General features: G+C 37.8%; 1 protein-coding gene across 2 annotated transcripts in view; it reads left to right on the top strand.

The window, feature by feature from the left end:
* Window positions 1–2,578: 2,578 nt before the first annotated feature.
* The window catches only part of neto1l (neuropilin (NRP) and tolloid (TLL)-like 1, like), an 89,688-nt gene continuing 71,570 nt past the window's right edge, over window positions 2,579–20,696 (top strand). For both annotated transcript variants that reach the window (XM_060861630.1, XM_060861628.1), the window contains exons 1-4: window positions 2,579–2,712; window positions 3,113–3,166; window positions 4,743–4,877; window positions 5,750–5,998. In XM_060861630.1, coding sequence (XP_060717613.1) covers window positions 2,685–2,712; window positions 3,113–3,166; window positions 4,743–4,877; window positions 5,750–5,998 — 466 coding nt within the window. In that variant the 5' untranslated portion in view covers window positions 2,579–2,684. The remainder of the gene's footprint in view (window positions 2,713–3,112; window positions 3,167–4,742; window positions 4,878–5,749; window positions 5,999–20,696) is intronic.

Here is a 20,696-nt window from a genome sequence, read left to right on the forward strand (position 1 = left end):
AAAATGGCTTTGAAACTGAACTTAATGACACAATGTAGGTCAAGGCATGATGCAAATTGGTTGTCATAAACTTCCACTACTTGTAAGTCATGGTAAATAATCACATAAATCATGTTAGCATACTACCATAATTCAGTCAGGACCAGTTGAGTCAAAATAAAGACAATTCTTTGAGATATTTAAATTTTTTATTTGCAAGCTTATAAAATTTACATTTGGCAGTATGGCTCTGTTCTGAATTCCCCATCCTTTTCATGAGCTCCATGAAAGCTAGTCAGGGAACAGCAGCAGCTTCGTGGGGGGACAATCTCCCATTTAACTGGGAAAGCAGCAAGACAAAATCCCCCATTTAGAACAGAGCCTGCATCAGTGACAACAGAATGACACTGATTAAGTTAAACACAAAGTTTCAAGGAGGAGCTAGGGGAGGAGGCGGGTTGCAGCAATGCAGAGGAAACAGCCAAGCAGACAGACTGAAAAAAGCATTTAAATAGGGCGCCCTGTTTGAAAGGGACCAATAGCGCGCTTAGGAATCAGATCAGCTGATGGGCGGGTTAGAAAATTGACATCAGCTGATAGCCGAGCTTGACTATGTGGCCTGCCTGAACTGACGCTGAACGCTATATTTATGACATGATCCTGTTCAATTCTTAAATCTGATTGGTCAGAAGATTTTGAGTCTAAATCAAAACACAACTGACATTTGACATATGATAATAAAAGAATATATAAATGAAATAAAAGCATATGTAATTTCTGATATTTTGAAGTACGTAGATGATGCAATTATTCAACCAAAAAAGCAGTGTGGAATGTCGGACACTTCATGCACTCAACAGCAGGTTTGCTTACATAGCAGAAAAGGGGCGGGACTATCAGGCATTAGTATGATGAGAGGGATGAGAAAAAATTTCAAGAATTCAATTAGAGAATTCAAAATTCCTGTTGACAAAACCTCTTACAAATTTGTTTCATTTGAGATGATACTATCCTTATAAAACTCCTACCCTAGACAATAAGGTAAATGTAGTGCATAGTATAAGTCATTTGGGATACAGTTATGCTAAAGCTTTCTGTGGGGAGACATTTATTTAACGTTTATAACATTGAAGAAGTATAGGAACTCAAAAACCCTGACAAATAAAGTAACAATAATGAACCATAAAAAAAAACATGCAACTGGAGAGGGGAAAAAATGTCAAGGTCACTTAAAAAAAAATTTCTCCACAAGGTCAAATCAGAACTGAGACATTTCCTTTAATCGCATGTCTGTTGTTAGAAGCTCTTAATTATATAATCTCACATGGATATAGAAGAAAGTTATAGAAGATTTGATTGGGAGCATCTCTTTCTTTTCATGATCTCAAAACACTTCTGAAATTGTTTGATTTAAAACTGGATTTTGATTCATTCTGATATTTACATTTCTTTAAATCTATAACACTACCAGAACTTTGTCAACAGCTGACGTTGGTCACAATGGCACTAAATCTCTGCTGAGGAGTGGGCCATATTTTTGAGGTCACTGATTTCAACTAATACCCAAAGAATTCTTGCCTGTGAGAGCAAAATAGGCTAAAAAGCATACAGTGTAAAACTAACAAAACGCATTAGCTGGTACAGAAATAATAATTCAGCGTGTAAGTCAATTCCCTAGCACTGGGAACTCCTAAGAGAGCTGTCTGAGTTTATTTGCACATGAATGAATGGACTGCCTTTCATGCTGCAGATGCTCCTGGCCAGATGATGCTGATTCGGATGCGTCTCCTCCTCCCTTCCATCCGTCTCATTCTGTCCATCCTACCACTTCCTTCCTCCGAGAGAGAGAGTGAGAGAGAGAGAGAGAGAGAGAGAGAGAGAGAGAGAGAGAGATTCTCCTTGCATCTTCATTCAGTCGCATGTGTATGTGTCTGAGCTGCTGGATGGATCCCGCAGTATAACTGATATTTTATCATTATTATTTCTTTCTTTCTTTTTTTATTGGACAGATTTGGATTACAAGCGCATATGGAAGGGAACAGATGATAAGATGCACGTGCGTTTTTAATAGCTAGTGCAGCATAAATCTGCGCTATGGAAGAAGTCAGGAAAACTAAAGCAAAGCAATACTGCTTACTAAGGATGTAGAGAAATGAAATATACATGAAAAAATGCACGTGGATGAAGTTGCATGCTGCGTACAAGTGAAAGCAAGATAAAGAAAAAGAGGAAGAAGAAGTGATGAACTGGAGGATTGGATACGCTTCGTGCTCAGACGCATGGAGAGATCGATGAATGGATACGTCCGATTTGTGCAGTTGTTGAAGGATAGAAGCTTTTGTTAAAATGTTATTTTATTTGCAAAACCTCCTCAAAACGTCCCTCGTTTTGTCATTTTGTTCCAAAGCGCTAAAGGTGGAGCAATGCAGGGAAGCTGAATGCGTGCATGCAGCATGAAACAGACCTCTCGAACAAAGTGCTGAATGCGTTTCAACTACACATCGCTCATTGAATATTTATTGTTATTATTTTCTTTTCCTCCTGGATTTCTTTCTGCACTTCTGTAATAAATGCGCCATCACCCCTGGGCCGGTGTGCGCGAGACTCCACACAACCGAATTTGGAAATATCCTTCTTTTCTTTTTTAATTATTTCTATCTAAATGGAAGTATTGGAGATCGAAGGCAGTGGTGAAAGGAGCAGACATGGTTCATGGGCGCAGTTTTCTTCACGGTGAGACCTAAAATATTAAAGAACATCTATGAGTTTACATTTATTTAACAACAACAACAACAAAAAAAAGAAACTTAATAGTTTTTGTCTACTTTATGCATATCTTAAATTTCACGTATTATTATCCTTGAAAGTGAATGCAACACTGTTATTGGCCTTTATTCTCATTATAGTTGTCTACTAATAAATCATATATTATGCGAAATAGTAAAACCATAAAAAGCATGTACTTTTTTTAGATAAGAACCATTATTTTTATTTTATTTATTTATTTATTTATTTACATGAAACTTTTATGTAGATTCATTATATTAAGAATTGATTGATTGATTGATTGGTCAATTGATTGATTGATGAAGTGGTCATTGATTAACAATTCTCTTTTCTGAATTGTCTGCAGTTGTTGCAGGTCTCCTCATGGTTGGATTGTCTGTTGCGACAAAAAAAGAAGCAGGTAATGCTGACTACTTTTAAGGGGAAAAGATTTATAATATTTTGAAATGAACCTAAAAGAGTCACTTTAGTAACTGTCTTTAATTTGCACTGCTTTTAAAATTTTTTTTTTTACAAATCAACTGTACAAGTGTCAGATTCTGAAAGACACAATGGTCCTAGGAATAATTATTGGATGCTGTTATATTCACATGATGTGTGAATTATATATCACATTATATATTATAGATACTTGTATAGAACACGTGCCATATGATCAGTACTGTTATAGCATCTTGTGTGTAGTTTTTATTTTCAGTATTTATTATATCAGCATTTATGTCATTAAACTATTTGGTGACCGTATGGTTTCAGGTGTTTCTGTATCAGTCAGTTTTTACTGTTAGGACCTTGTGGAAAACTGAGTTATTCTTTCATGCTTTTTGTCTTTCTGTGCTGAGCTATGTCAGTTCTAGTGAAGGAGGCGTGGCCTATGTGTCTGTCAGTTCTAATGAAGGAGGCGTGGCCTATGTGGCTGTCAGTTATAGTGAAGGAGGCGTGGCCTATGTGGCTGTCAGTTATAGTGAAGGAGGCGTGACCTATGTGGCTGTCATTTCTAGTGAAGGAGGCGTGGCCTATGTGTCTGTCAGTTCTAGTGAAGGAGGCGTGGCCTATGTGGCTGTCATTTCTAGTAAAGGAGGCGGGGCCCATGTGGATGTCATTTCTAGTGAAGGAGGCGTGGCCTATGTGTCTGTCAGTTCCAGTGAAGGAGGCGTGGCCTATGTGTCTGTCAGTTCTAGTGAAGGAGGCGTGGCCTATGTGGCTGTCATTTCTAGTAAAGGAGGCGGGGCCCATGTGGATGTCATTTCTAGTGAAGGAGGCGTGGCCTATGTGTCTGTCAGTTCCAGTGAAGGAGGCGTGGCCTATGTGTCTGTCAGTTCTAGTGAAGGAGGCGTGGCCTATGTGGCTGTCATTTCTAGTAAAGGAGGCGGGGCCCATGTGGATGTCATTTCTAGTGAAGGAGGCGTGGCCTATGTGGCTGTCATTTCTAGTAAAGGAGGCGGGGCCCATGTGGATGTTATTTCTAGTGAAGGAGGCGTGGCCTATGTGTCTGTCAGTTCCAGTGAAGGAGGCGTGGCCTATGTGTCTGTCAGTTCTAGTGAAGGAGGCGTGGCCTATGTGGCTGTCATTTCTAGTGAAGGAGGCGTGGCCTATGTGGCTGTCATTTCTAGTAAAGGAGGCGGGGCCCATGTGGATGTCATTTCTAGTGAAGGAGGCGTGGCCTATGTGGCTGTCAGTTATAGTGAAGGAGGCGTGCCCTCTGTGGCTGTCAGTTCTAATGAAGGAGGTGTGGCTGTCAGTTTTACTGTTTTTTCAGTTTTAGTGAAGGGGGTTTGGTCTCTGTGCCTTTCAGTTCTAATGAAGGGGGTTTGGCCTCTGTGCTTGTCAGTTCTAGTGAAGGAGGTGTGGTCAATCTTTCTTGATTTAGTTGAAATATTTGCAATGAGGTTTCTATTGACAGACAGACATAATATTTAGTCATTCTCTATTATCCTGAAGGATCTGATTTCTTATGTCCTTTTGATACTATGTTCCAGTGAAAAACAACTCAGGTGTTCAACCAGCAGGACAGTGTGGAACGTGGGTGAAAAAACCAGAGGGAGGACTCTTCACATCCCCCAATTATCCAAACAAATACCCACCTGAGCGCGAGTGCATTTACGTCATTGAAGGTTCGCAAGATCAAGCACCACCTTGACATTTTCTTTATTAAGTCTGTATTGCTCACTTAGCATGTTGAGTCACATTGGCCAAGGTCACCTGTTTACATTCTATAGCAATACGACTGCAGCGATTATATGGCCTGTTATTCTTACTGATGACCTGATGGCTAGTGAGCATTTATGCAATAATTTTTAATAACAATCTTTTCATGCTTATACTGAATTGAGTTTTAATGCTTTTAAAAGCAATTTTAGTATAAACTTTCCTCACCATTGAAATCAATCAAAGAAATGTTCTCTATTAAAAAAGGAGCCACTTCAGTAATCATGACACATTCAGGTGGATTTGATTATCACTGCTTAGAAACTAAAATAAGACTAGTCCATTTTTGGGTGTATGATTTATTCTGTTTGTGACTAATTGTCTCAATATAGAAAACTAAAATGTCTGTTGAGCTGCGAACAAATTATCATGAGAACTGATTGAGTATATGCAAATCAGGCTAAAAAGATTAATGTTTCCTAGGAAATAATAAGATTTGAAATATTATTATTACAGGATAAGATTATAGATTAGATAGCATCCTGTTTTAGGGCAATGTGTTTGCTTGATAAGGTTTTCCTTGTTCCCTCTTCTTGTTTTTTTTTTCTGATTTATTTACCCAGTAAGTTCTTCCTTTTTTTTACATTTAACCACATTATTGCTGATGCTGTAGAACTGGGAGCTGTATCGTTTGCATAGGATTAAACATTCATTAAAGATATGTAATTAAAAAAGTGCCTCTTTTCTTTCTCAGTATTGATTCAAAATTAAATGATCTGACAGCATGCATGCGCTTCTACCTTACGGATACATTGTGTGTATGCTTTTGCTGTTCCAGCTCCCCCGAGACAGTGTATTGATCTCTTCTTTGACGAGAAGTACTCGATAGAGCCTTCGTGGGAATGTAAATTTGACCACATTGAAGTGCGTGACGGACCTTTTGGCTTTTCTCCTATAATCGGACGCTACTGTGGCCAGCAGAGCCCGCAGTACATCAGATCGAGTGGCCGATACCTATGGATAAAATTCGTAGCAGATGGTGAACTGGAAGCCATCGGATTTTCTGCGAACTACAATTTCACCACAGGTAAGGATTACAATGTTTATGCTGAATTGCAGTGATGGACAATTCGTGAAGACTTTGATCATTTTGGAAGATTATTTTGAGTAAATTGACTCGCAAGCCTGAAATCCAAAGATTTGTTTAGTATAGTTTTTTTTACTTATGTATACAAAATGAGTCAGTGTACAGTATGTCAGTTTGATTGGAGGAGGTGTGGTCTATGTGTTACTTAGACCCAGGACAGTCACAGTAAAGAAGGCATGTCCACCATACCTATGTGCCAGTAAAGGAGGTGTGGCCTCGATGTTGGTCAGTCTCACTGAAGGAGGTGTGGCCTCAGTGTTGGTCAGTCTCAGTAAAGTAGGTGTGGCCTCAGTGTTGGTCAGTCTCAGTACAGGAGGTGTGGCATAAGGGTTGGTCAGTCTCAGTAAAGGAGGTGTGGCCTCAGTGTTGGTCAGTCTCAGTAAAGTAGGTGTGGCCTCAGTGTTGGTCAGTCTCAGTAAAGTAGGTGTGGCCTCAGTGTTGGTCAGTCTCAGTAAAGTAGGTGTGGCCTCAGTGTTGGTCAGTCTCTCTGAAGAAGGTGTGGCCTCAGTGTTGGTCAGTCTCAGTAAAGGAGGTGTGGCCTCAGTGTTGGTCAGTCTCAGTAAAGGAGGTGTGGCCTCAGTGTTGGTCAGTCTCAGTAAAGAAGGGGTGTGGCCTCAGTGTTGGTCTGTCTCAGTAAAGGAGGTTTGGCCTCAATGTTGGTCAGTCTCAGTATAGGAGGTGTGGCTTCTGTGTAAGCCAGTCTCACTGAAGGAGGTGTGGCTTTTTTTCATTTAGTTTCAGTCAAGCTTTGCATAAGTTGATTGAGTTTCTCATTATTATTCTCCTCTAATTTCTAGTTTCTTATACAGCACATTTTGTTCATGCCCTTGACAAGCCATTGGCCAGTGTTTCTCCAATTAAAAAAATGGCTAGAGCTACATTATATGACAGATTGTGCCAAAATTTATCTTGCACAGCTTCATAAATGTTCCCACAAACTTGCTTCTTCCTGATTCTGCAAAGACTGCTGTCATCTGCACGCACAAATTAATCCACCTAGTAAAAAGTATTCAACTGTCAACCAGATTGCACTGCCTGGTTATGTGTAGTGTAGTGTAGTGTAGTGTAGTGTAGTGTAGTGTAGTGTAGTGTAGTGTAGCAGTGGTGGAATTTAAAATGAGCAGAATTGTATACAGCAGCTAAAGCACTGAGGCACATCATGTGACTATGTGTAATTGAAACATAACTGAATATCAAATGAAACCTTTTGTTTTGTGAAAGACAGCAAGAAGAGGGGGTTGTTTTGTTATTATGGTTGTTAAACCTACTTATATAGAAACTACAGATAAAAAAATACTGAAAACCTGTACACTAAATTTGTTTGTTCAACTGCTCAAGCTACTCATTTGTCCAACCCTGTCCTTAAAATGTAATTTTTTTATTTTCACTGGTCAAATAAAAAGCAGTATGAGTGTCACACTTTTTAATAGCTAACAAGGAAACATGTTGATTCTTCATGCTCATGATTCATTTATGATTCTCTTGTTCATCAGTCAATAGCCGAAGATAAACCTAATTAAATGTGTGAAAATAACTCTTTATGGAATAATTAAATTCATATCCTGCTCATTGTGGATGAATTCCATCTTGTATAAGTTGGATTCGCTTACACATGTAAAGATTTAAAAGAGTTGAATCACAGACATGACTCAATTACAACCAGCAAAGTCATCATTTACTCCTTCTGCTGCGGTTTGATAGCTACAATTGATAGACTCACATAACTCATCGATGTTAATGTCTTAACTCACAGTTCAGTTTTACTGCTCGGTTATTGATTCCTTACAACACACCGGGATTCTCTGAAGGCAGTTCAGTCGATGTGTTGAAGACATCACTGGTTTCAAATTACCACACAGACAAACCAGTGTCACTTTAACGGTGTATTTTATTTCTTTAACAGTGCTGTTAAACAATGCCAGAATCATGGCAGCAATATGGGAACAAATGCTCTTGATTGAAAAGAAGCCACAGAATTAATCCCATTCATGGATCACTGAAGTTCAACTGACATTTTAAAGATCAGTTCAGAGTAAACCGAATCAATGAAGTCTTTGTAGCATAGCTAACAGTGAGAAAAAATCTGAACATTTAATTTTCTCCCTATTCAGATGTTTGAGGTGAACATTAAATGAAGACTTGCGTCTACACGGTTTCATGTGTTGTGCAGCTGCCATATGATGAGCGTGAGAAAACAATTTACATAGTGAAATTTTCTGCTGTAGATATTTCTGAAAACTACAGATTTTCTGAACCGAAATATTGATCTCTATCACAAGGATTTAAAGTGTGGTTACCCCCACAAATTCAAGCCTTTCTTGGTGGACATTGGGCTTATTATTATTTTTTTTTTATAAATTTACATATCTTTGTGTAAGCAAAATAGACTTTCTCAGAGATAGAAATGAAAGATAATAAGCCAATAAGCAAAGATAGTATTTAGTAGTACAGCTTTACAGAAAAGGTGAATTAGATGTAAAATTGGATGACATGAAAATGGAAAAAGAGAACCACAGCATACTGGGATGTACACAACACATTTCAACTTGACACCATATTACTCTTGTCATAGTGGGATTTAATAAATGTTACACAGTGTTATAACAAGATGCCATTTTAAACAGACCAGATTCATACATCTCCAAAGCACCTCTTACTTTATTTTATACAGAGTCATTATTAATCAAATGTCTGGTCTTAATTAACTTCAGTTATGGATTTATGTTGTCTAATATTTCAATAATGCCATTAATGTTAAACGTTATAAGTTCACAAAAGTTACATTTGAGTGGAACTGAAAATATGCAGCATGATCTTTATATAAGGGGGCACGGTGGCTTAGTGGTTAGCACGTTCGCCTCACACCTCCAGGGTCGGGGTTCGATTCCCGCCTCCACCTTGTGTGTGTGGAGTTTGCATGTTCTCCCCGTGCCTCGGGGGTTTCCTCCGGGTACTTCGGTTTCCCCCGGTCCAAAGACATGCATGGTAGGTTGATTGGCATCTCTGGAAAATTGTCCCTAGTGTGTGAATGAGTGTGTGTGTGTGTGCCCTGCGATGGGTTGGCATTCCGTCCAGGGTGTATCCTGCCTTGATGCCCGATGACGCCTGAGATAGGCACAGACTCCCCGTGACCCGAGGTAGTTCGGATAAGCGGTAGAAAATGAATGAATGATCTTTATATAAAAGTACTGTTGGCCAGTTAGCCTTCTCGTGTGTAAATGTACACACATTCAGGTGTAAGAGAACTATATAAATGTTCTTCCCCAAATTACAAGACTGAATGGATAAATATTAAATTTCTTTTTTAAATGCTTAAAATGAGCTTGATAAATAAGATTCTTTGTCAGAGACCCATCTATACAGTAAACAACAGCAGATATTTAGGCGATTTAAAGTCAGAAGTTAATAATAACTTAAACTGCAAAATATAACAGGAATGTAAAAGGAACCCAACTTGTGTCTTCATTTCTGAAATGCACTGTTAAGATAGAATCCTAACCGGTGATAAAGAGCTTGGTCATCATTAGGAAGATATAATATCAGCTCTGAATTTTTTTTTTTTTGGAAACAGGACTTCACGTGACTTCGTAATTAATGCCGCACACCTCTTGTGGTGGAAGACTGATATGGATTCTGGAGGTTTTGTCCTCTGGGTTTGAGTATAGAAAGATGAATGTGTGACTGTGATGACAGATTAGAATGACAATTCATTCACAGCACAAATGACCTTCATTATTGACCTTTATAATTGACTTCAATTACAGATGAATACAAGTGACTAATCTGTCACTATTAATATGAGTCATTTCTATAATAAAAGCTTTTAAATATGAGTTGTTTGAATATGAATCATTTTTGAATGAGCTGTTTCAGAATTAAAAATCTATGTTTTCTTCTATAAATGGCCTGGATTTGAATGAATGTTTAATTATGAGCTCTTTAAATATGCTTTTTTTTAACGAGTTGTCTGAATATAAATAGTTTTTAATGTGTATTGTTTGAATGTAAATCACTTATAATATTACTGGATTTAGGATATGAATATGAATTTTAATGATGAGTTTGTTGAATATGACTAAAATTTGTAAAATAAAGAAATATGTAATTCAAACCAAAAGTAAGTGGTAGATGTATTAAATATTAATATAAAGTTACTGAAAATATTGACATTATTTACATCATCATAAACAATTACCATAGCTTGGACAGTTATTTACACACTGTTATATGAAATTAATGACTCATATATAGCTTATGCATTAAAGTAATTTGTTATAGCTTTTACAGTCAGATCTCAACCCAATTGAACAACCTTAAGAGAATACCATCAGTAAAACACCAACTTTTGGAGGATTACATAATTTCTAGAGCCTTATAGTGTAGCGTATACAGTAGTGTAGTGCAAGGAAGCTCTTCTGATGGCTTGTTGGCCACACACCTTAATATCATGCTATATGTTGGTTTCCTTTTAGTTACCTACCTGTCTTTGTAGCACCATCAATCTGATTATTGCACCAAACACATACTCGATATAACCACCATATACTTTATTATGTCTTATACTGTATTGGTCCTAACAGAGGTGAATCAGTCAAGTGTTCCCATCACACCTCGTTTGCTTTAATAGAAATTATGCACTGTGTTACAACTCATTATATTCTAAAAAACAGTTTAAGCATTAAATTGGGATTTTAGGTCAGTGTGAAGTGAGGGGAAAAGCATAAAACATATTTATAGTTCATATATATTAAGATATTTTTGTGGTAGTGTTTTTTTTTTCCTGCCAAAAAATAGCTTCTAACTGAGCTTCTAACCCCAAAGCACAAAATGAAAGGTATCATTATCTAAAATTTTAGACTTATCAATTATCCCAAACAAAACTATATACTATATACTAATGCCCAAACAAAAACATTAATAAACACAATCATCCCGAAACAAACAGCACTGTAACAAGTATCTGGTAGCCACAATGTAAAAAATGTTTGATGATTGATATGATGATGACATGAATAAGAAAGATGGTTAATCTGGATTGATCTGGAAAAAATTGCTGGAGCATGACGATCAAATATGTGAAATGTCTTGCCTTTTTTTAGTATTGCTGAGTATATATGAAACACAAACTATCTCAAGATTTAAAATAACAATAAGTTACTATACAGTGGTTAGGGGATGCTGATTTCAAGTTTTGTCTGTTTGGAGTTTTGCATGCTCTTCTTTTGTCCACATTCATGTCACCAGACTCTCCCCACTGTCCAGATACATTTGTGTTTTCCTGTTTTTCTCTACCTCTTCAATACTTTTTATACACATCCCTAACTCATTTCTCATTAATATTCATAACACCGACCCACAATGTTTATTTAATATTTATCAGTTGACTTATGTAATTCCAGAATTATGCTTGGCCTGTCTGTTGCATAATATACTGAAGAAAATGCACAGAATTTGAACTGTGAAGGTGAAGATTTTAATTGGAGTTTAATTGAAATCTATATTACTCAGGGCCTGGCCTGGCATCTTCATCTTGCTCTGGTAAATTATGTCGTTGAACGCATGCTCTACAAAGAAGAACAAGCACTGTGTCTATCAACACTAGCACACAGCTTTGGGAAAACCATTGTTTTATCATTTTGGGCTAATCGATTATATAAAAAGGCTAATCGATTATTTAATGTAATGAAATCCCAAGATAAAAATCAGCTTTGAGCAATCATACTATCCTGTGTTTTCAGTGCTGATCTGATAGAAATTATCTGTGCTGTGAGAAATTTTCTGTAGTAGGAAACTGGTCTCTTTGCAATTATACTGTTGAGTTGAGTCTGAATTTGCTAGCACGCATTCGACACAAGAAAGCTTCACTTGATTTGTGTGCTGTATGCTGATTGGCTGCCATGAACCAACCATAGTGGTTATGCAAAATAATCCTTTGTCTGACTTAAGTTTTTTCTTACTACTTCATTACTGACTACAGCTCATCAATTACCAGTATATTCACCACCCTCCATTATCACTACCAAGTTGGATGTCGATCCCTGTGTCAGTAGATCTCCAGGAACCCAGTGGAATAGTGGACAATTTCACTCATCTGGTTGTTCCCATCATGCAGGACCTATCATGACCTTGTCACATAAACATTATGGTGTGCTAAGCATCTCCAAATCCTCCAACTTTCACGTTCTCTCAAAACATTTAAAAGACTGCCCTCTAAGGCACTGGGGACCTTTTCCACCTGCAACATTAAGAGCGTCCTTATTGGAACCATCACAGCCTGGGTTGGGAACAGCACCAAGCAGAGTAGACAGGCTCTCACTACATGCCGTACTATGTATGGTTATGTATGTGATGTGTAACATTTGAATTTGAAATTTCACTTTTCCTTCGGGTTTCTCTGTGGGATTGCTTGGGCAGGTAAGAACACAGCAAATGTACTTGGCTGTTGACCAGGATAACTGATCCAAGACTGGTCTCATTTCACGTCAAAAGCAAATTCTACCATAGTGACATTGAATACAGAAAGTCATTCAACTATGAATCCATCCAAAAGAAGGAAGTGAACCAAACACAAGCAGCATTTTTATTTGGTTGCAGATGCAAGCTGCTGATGTGAGAAAGATTCTGTAAAGAGATGATTCAGGAAAAAAGGTATACAAAATGTTTCACACTAATGAGTATTTCACTTTTTAATTACAGTATATGTATATGAAATCAAACTAAATAACAAACAAGGCAAAATACTCATATTGCTCAGGTTTGAAAGCAGGAAACAGAATAATAGGTGTGAAATTGCCCAGAAAAACAAGACACAACACATTTTCACACCATAGCCCTGTTAAGATCAACTCACTGACTGTCTCACACCACTGCACTATCTGTTCCCACATCCAAACCTCACCTGGAAGTTCTCTACTAAGTTAGGAAATATAGGAGCTGCTAACATTAACAAATTCTGCATTAGCATCACTGTAACATCCATATTTTTACATCAGATTATACTTGGATAAGATTTTATTGAAAACGAACACTTTGTTTTTCTCCTCCAGTAAAATTGCCATATGAGCCATTCAATATATGAATCTACAATGATTGACATTTGTAAAGTTATTTTGAAATCTATGATATTAACCGACATACCTAGAAGGCCTGCCCCTTCTTCACATTGAATATTAGTAAAATAATCTAATATTATTAGGTAGGTCATGTCATCTTGACTTGATTATCCCAAAAAGATGCACTCACACAGTTTCCTGTCAAGGTTAATGTTCATTTCTTTGGAGATTATTGTTAATTGTTATTGTCTAACTGTTAGATAATCAGTTCATTGTTTCTGCAAAGAGCATGAGACGTAGCAAAACTGAAAAGTACTGTGTTCTTTTTAGTCTTTTTTTTTTTTACTGCTTATTGTTTAATGCATTTCCTCTCTTCAGGCAGGATTATAAATTATTCAACTTCAGAACTTAGCAGAACTGAATCGAGCTAAAAATCTTTTAGCAGACACCCAGCATAGAGCTTGTATTTAAAAACTGAACCCTCAGATCCTCTTCATTCCTGCTTTGGGCTACTCGTCGATGAAGTCATAGCTCATGAATAATGAGCTACTCGTCATTATCAATGAAGAGGTGGACATCATTCCTCCTGTGGGAGTGTCAATAATTATCTTAAGCAAAGCACTGCAAAAGTCATGATTCAGTACATCATTGTCTTCTGGTCCTGATTTTCCTTCATCTGCTCAGCCATCTGTGTAAGCATGTGTTGATGCAGGCTGTAGAGCAGCAGATGTGCTCTGTGCTTGGTTTGCTGAGGAACACCAACTGAAGTCGTAGACTTTCATCTCACTAATTATGGAAATCCAATGCCATAGATATTCATTATTAAGACCAGTGATGCAGCTTTTTTCCTCCCTGGCAAGCTGGACCTGGAGACTGTATGTCCCTCAGACTGTCAAATTGTACGTGCTTAGAAGCAAAATGTCATCGTAGCCTGCAGTACAGGAGGAAAATACGTACGCTTTCAGACACGATCTCACCCAACAGTCTGAGTGCACTATCAGGAACTGTCTTCATTTTAACAGTAACGTCACTCCAATCCATTTTGTCAGATTATATTTTATGTATCAAAGCAGGGGCTGAAAGCAGTGGGGTCAACATCACATAATACACTGATGAACCTAATGGGTGAGGCAATATTGTGTGTTAATCAGTAATACATGGCAGTTGTTAACACTAATGTGATCATGCTAATAAATGAATGATTTGGTTTCACAAACAGGATATTAAGACAGATTTCAATTTCACAAAGAGATTTCTCACACAGATAAATAATGAATTTGTTTTAAATAATGTAGAAGAATCAAGATTTATTTGTTATTTACTGTACACAGTTGTATACAGTATACAGCTTGCAGTGAAATGAAAATCCGACCTGCTCCTTTCTCCATTAACGAGTGGGAACTGATAAACTTAACATACAGGTTGTGTTACATGTAGTAACAGTAATAAAGCATTGTGCAGAATGTCAATAGAGTCTTTATGGGCTCCTAAGGAGTCTGTAAGGTGGGCATGTCTGTGTTGAGGAATGTGATGGCCTGGGGAAAGATACTCCTCCAGAGGCTCTCAGTTTTAACTAGCAGATTACAGAAGAGCGTGCATGATTGCAACAGACTGAACCGACAGATACCGGGGTGGTTGGAGTCCTTAATGATTTCAGCTCTGGTACTGTATCTTCTGGCATTCAAAATTAAGTATTCCAAACTTTTGCAAGTTTTGCAAGTTTTTTTTCCAGTGTGTAATGTTGCTATGTTGGTTGGTTGAAAGCCTCCAGTGTGTGTGTTTATGTTCTGTTGCTGTTTGCATGATATTACAACAAATGGAATTTGCACCTGTTTTAGTAGTGCCCATGTTCAGCATTGAATTTCTTTACCTTGCTACACTACACAGTAGTGGTTATGGCTCATATGAAAGCAGACATTTAGTGATATATCATAGAAAAGATCCAAAAATCAAAACTTGTTTTTTTCCACAAAATGATTATATCTTTAAAATAAAGGTGATACCAAACCCATTTATGCTCTCTGAGATGCCCCAAATGCAGGTTCATAAGCATCTCAAATTTGTAAGCGTTACATTCAATCAACAAAATTCTGATTTGCAAAGTGTGAACTGAAACAAAGCAGAGCTTGACGTGTTGCGATGTGACACACCTACAGATGATATGTAGTCTGGCACAGAACTTTGATTCTGCCATGATTATGCAGTGATTTGTTTTTCCAAGCTCTGTATTTACACCCAATTTGCTTCTAATCTGATAAGATATAATAAGAAGGATAGCTCCTGACCTGGAGCATTCACTAGATACTACATCTTGTGACAATTTGACATTTATTACAGTATGTCTTGGATATAAACTACAGAATATAGCGTGACCATTTTAGTTTGTAGTGATTATAAAGAGGAAACCATGCCAGAAAGAAAATGCACTCTGTGTGTGGTCTAAGCTCTGCTCTTGATGATGATTTCACATTGGGTCTATATTCCTCATTGACTTTTTTAATGCCTTTCGATCTACTTCTTAGCCTAAAACTTTCATCAATGTTTCTTGCTAATATTGTCTCAGGGAGATTTCCTCACCACTGTCTCCTCTGGAGCGTTCATTATATATATATATATATATATATATATATATATATATATATATATATATATATATATATATATATAAATTTTAAATGTACCATATATCCTGAATTTATATATTCCTGTAAAGCTGCTTTGCAACAATGTCTATTATTAAAACCTTTATTACAATTTGAATTGAATTTGAGGGCATGGTGGCTTAGTGGTTAGCACGTTCGCCTCACACCTCCAGGGTTGAAGGTTCGATTCCCGCCTCCGCTTTGTGTGTGTGGAGTTTGCATGTTCTCCCCGTGCCTCGGGGGTTTCCTCCGGGTACTCCGGTTTCCTCCCCCGGTCCAAAGACATGCATGGTAGGTTGATTGGCATCTCTGGAAAAATTGTCCGTAGTGTGTGATTGTGTGAGTGAATAAGAGTGTGTGTGTGCCCTGCGATGGGTTGGCACTCCGTCCAGGGTGTATCCTGCCTTGATGCCCGATGACGCCTGAGATACTGTAGGCACAGGCTCCCCATGACCCGAGGTAGTTCGGATAAGCGGTAGAAAATGAGTAAGAGTGAGTGAATGAATTGAATTGAATATCTGTATATTTATCCACTTGCACTTGATTGTGGATTTTGGAATGCCTAAAGAACATGCTTGTATCTCTATAAAATCTAGTGACAGAGAAAAGTTTTGTCAAACAACAATCTATTTATAGCACTGAATTGCTAGAATATATAATTGAAATCTAATGAATGAAAACATGCTTGAAGCACCACATGCACCGTCAGTCTCACACAAAACACCAATGACATACAAGGCACCGATCTTCCGTTTTTGAGAGCATTAATCAGAGAAACGTTGCCGTGGATACCGGATTCAGAGAGTGATGATTGTGTCAGATGAGAAAGAGAACATCCAGACTTTATTACTCCTCCTGTTCCTCTTTCAGAGATAAAGTGATGCAAGTAGACAAGATCTGGCTGCCTTAATAAAATGGAGAGCTGCTCACTTCGTTCTCCATTACTCGCCTCAGTGGCTTTTGGAAGACTCTCCTCAGTGGTAAACAACAATAACAGAAAGCAGAACACTGCTACAGTTGCTCAGCTGCAGCAAGCAATATAAAAGAAGTCATTGCTACTGTAAGAAAGTGAAAGAAATAAAGTTAGCAGGAAAGTTAGCTAGAAAGTTTAAAATGCTAAGTCAGTGAGATATTGTTGCCCAGACTTCCTACACTATATAAAATGACAAAATAACAGACTGACTTCCAACATGATTTGTTCTTCAGCATCATTATCATCTCTTATATATTATATATAGTATAATTAATTGTCTCTATCTTATAAGTACTTTATTTCTCGTTCTCACTAATACAGATATATATTTTATATATAAGTGTTTCTGTGTATCTGAATTCTGTCTAAAAATACTTTTTTGTTCACTTCATAAGGCTGGATACATTTGAAAAAATGCCATTGAGGACTGGGGAATGTGTAGGTATCTTGTTTAGTAATGTAATGTTGATATGTAATGTCCATCATCTTGTAATTGGCCCATGATTGACATGTGATCTTCAACGCATCCAAAATAGAGGCTGACATAATTTGATTCTTGCTGTCTGTGCTGTCTGTTTTGATAAATCTAAAGCTTTATGTAATATAACTGCAGCAAGATGAAGTACTGTGTATGTCTTGCTGTCTGACCAATGCTAAGTGGACAATGTCATGTCACTTAACTTAACCTGCATACTACATCCAATAGAAAAAAACTGTAAAAAGTGACAAAAAATGCCTTATAAACTGATATTCTAGCAATTAAAAATTTGTTTTTAAATATGTATTGATTAAAAATATGCTTGAACTGACACTTTTTTGTTTTAGTCTTCATAAACAACTTACCTTTATGCTAGTATAAATAGGTCAGGATCAACAACTACTATCAAGCTAAAATCCCACTTAAAAGGAGTTAGTACAGTAATACAGATTTTATAAATCAAGTATATTTTTGCGCTTGGTATCTTATCCTTTGTAGCAAGCTTACTACATAGTAAATATCATTCTTATTATTAAAAATCAGTTACCATTTATGTAATGCTACTCAGAGGTGGGTCGAGTATCCTGAGTCTTTACTCATGTAACAGTAAATATACTGTAAAGAATATTTAGTGACAAGGCAGTCCAAGTACAGTATCGTTACAGAACTGTGTAAAGAGCTGTTCAGTAAGCTGTGAAGGAATGTGGGGGTTAAAAAACAGAGCATATAGACAGAATAATGCAAGGCAAAGACGTGAGTTGAAAAACCATATCAGCTCAGAACCAAAAAAGATAAATAATATCAAATTATTTGCAAAGTTGCAAAGTTTGGTGAACTCTTTTGCAAATCTTATTTGCAAAGATGCAAAGTTTGGTGTGAATGACTGAAGCTTGATGACGGTGAGTGGGACGGTGTGTGTGTGTGTGTGTGTGTGTGTGTGTGTGTGTGTGTGTGTGTGTGTGTTTGTGCACTCTGGGTAATGTAGTCTAAAGCTGTGGGTTCTGCTAGAAAATGGAGTTTGTGCAATGAGATGACCTGAGAGGAGCACTGCTGGTGATGATAATGATATCAAAACCAAAGAAGTATGTATTGCATCATACAGACAGGTAAATCCAGAATGTTCATCACTTGCTATCGATTTTTACAGTCTTGACTATTTTAGTATGCAGCCAGCACCACACTGCCAAAGCTAAATCACTGGTTTCCACTATAAATTTATTTAACCATTTTAGCTGTTGTAAATATAGATGTCCTGGACTCTCAATATGCTTACACTGAGCAACCTTTCAGCACACTCTGTACTGTTCGGCTTTACTCTTCTACACCTGTATAGTAATGATTTATGGTCCCGCTAGCTGGTGTTACTCAGAAGAGGAGCTTCCATCTTGATTCGAGTTAGTTTCAAGGTTTCTTCTTCTAGATTCTTTTAGACTTGTCATTGTTGCTTCTGGCTTGCTTGGGGATCTGTCTGTCTGTCTGTTATTAAAATTGAACTGAAATGCATTTAAGTCAAGGACCTCACTGTTTATTTTGTTATCCATTTGGCATATAAATGTATATGAGGGTAAAATAGTATAAACTTAATTTCTAGTAACAGAAAATAGAGGAACCATTGAGGAATATGTCCATAATGAACAAGTAGAAAATATATTTAAGTCCACAAATCTTTGTCAAAAGTATTTTTACTTTAAAGTCAGTAATTGTATGTTATATAATGAAGGAAGAATATTTGTACACTCTTCAGCTGCTCACTATACTCACAGCTGCATGAACATCCTTAAACACCTCATGCAAAGTGTAACTGTGTAATTAAGATCATCCATAAAGGATGATCATAATCATCCTAGAGCAAGGATCAAGGAAAGCTAAAAAGAATCCCATTCCCAATTATGTGGAAGGAAAGAATCCCATTCCCAATCATGTGGAAAGGAAAGAATCCCATTCCTAATCATGTGGAAAGGAAAGAATCCCATTCCCAATCATCGGACTCATTGATGGAATGAAGCCTTTCAATCTCATCATTTGCAAATGGGGAATAGAGAATAGTGTTGAAGGTAAATCAGTGATATTGCTGTTGGAGAGAGATGCTTTATGGCCTCATGGCTCCTCTGGGGTTTCACACCACTCCATGTTATTGAGGCTGCTGATGGAAAATTGAAAATTGAAGGAATGAAGCTTCATTCCATTCCAGTGTGATTGGGGAGGAGATCGAAGAGGACTATTTTGGTTTTGCGAGCTTCTATAAATTCTCCAGGAATAGATAAAGTCTCAAAGTCAGCTGAGACAAATAGTTTTAGAAGATGAAGAAGGTGGACTGAGTTCAAACTGAGATGCTAGATTTTTTTTTTCATCTTCATTTCACCAAAAGTGTTATAGATTTTTTTTTTTTTCAAACTGCTGTTCATTTCGTTTCCTGATTGGAGGAAAGCACAGGATTGGCTAGTGTTGCTATGATTGACAGAAAAAATGAAGAGAAAGAAAGAGGGCAAGAGAGAGAGAGAGAGAGAGAGAGCACCTCCCACCCAGAGAGCACAGCTAATATTATTCCCTTGGCTCTTGGCCACAGATGGCTGTAGCATCACCTGAATATGAATTTGCGAATTCAGTCTCCTGACAAAAGGACGAGTGGTTTTCTGTTTCATCACTTTGGTAGCCAAGTCATGTATTTTTTAACTTCACATATTAATTGTATAATTTAAAATATAATTTGCATTAAATATTGAAACTGGGCAAAATTGTGAACTGTCCAAGCTGTGTGTAGTGCACCAGCTACTTTTAATGTGAATACTGTGCATACACTAGGGAAAGTCACTTCAATCAAGATTTTGTGTCAGAACTGCCAAAAAATAAAGTGCAAAAGTGAGCTAGACACATTTTGCCAAAGGTTTTTTTTTGTTTTGTTTTTTGGCACAAGCTATCACACTGCCACACTGTCAGTTCGAAGCTAGAAGCAAAAAGGTTTAGCTGGCCTTTTTAGGTTTTTGAAATGCCATTTGAGACGAACACTGCTACACTACAGAATGCTAGAGAGCTTTACAGAGTGCCATTTAATGCTTTAACACAAAAAGAACGAATGTTTCAGAGATGTTAGAATATCAATACTTGCACTGCAATGTTTATAAGCATCCATCCATCCATCCATCCATCCATCCATCCATCCATCCATCCATCCATCCATCTTCTACCGCTTATCCGGGGCCGGGTCGCGGGGGCAGCAGTCTAAGCAGGGACGCCCAGACTTCCCTCTCCCCAGACACTTCCTCCAGCTCTTCCAGGGGAATACCGAGGTGTTCCCAGGCCAGCCGAGAGACATAGACCCACCAGCGTTTCCTAGGCCTTCCCCGGGGCCTCCTCCCGGTTGAACATGCCCGGAACACCTCCCCAGGGAGGCATCCAGGAGGCATCCGGAACAGATGCCCGAGCCACCTCAGCTGACCTCTCTCGATGTGGAGGAGCAGCAGCTCTACTCTGTGCTCCTCCCGAGTGACCGAGC

The sequence above is a fragment of the Tachysurus vachellii genome, chromosome 25 (assembly GCF_030014155.1).
Source record: "Tachysurus vachellii isolate PV-2020 chromosome 25, HZAU_Pvac_v1, whole genome shotgun sequence".
NCBI lineage: Eukaryota > Metazoa > Chordata > Actinopteri > Siluriformes > Bagridae > Tachysurus > Tachysurus vachellii.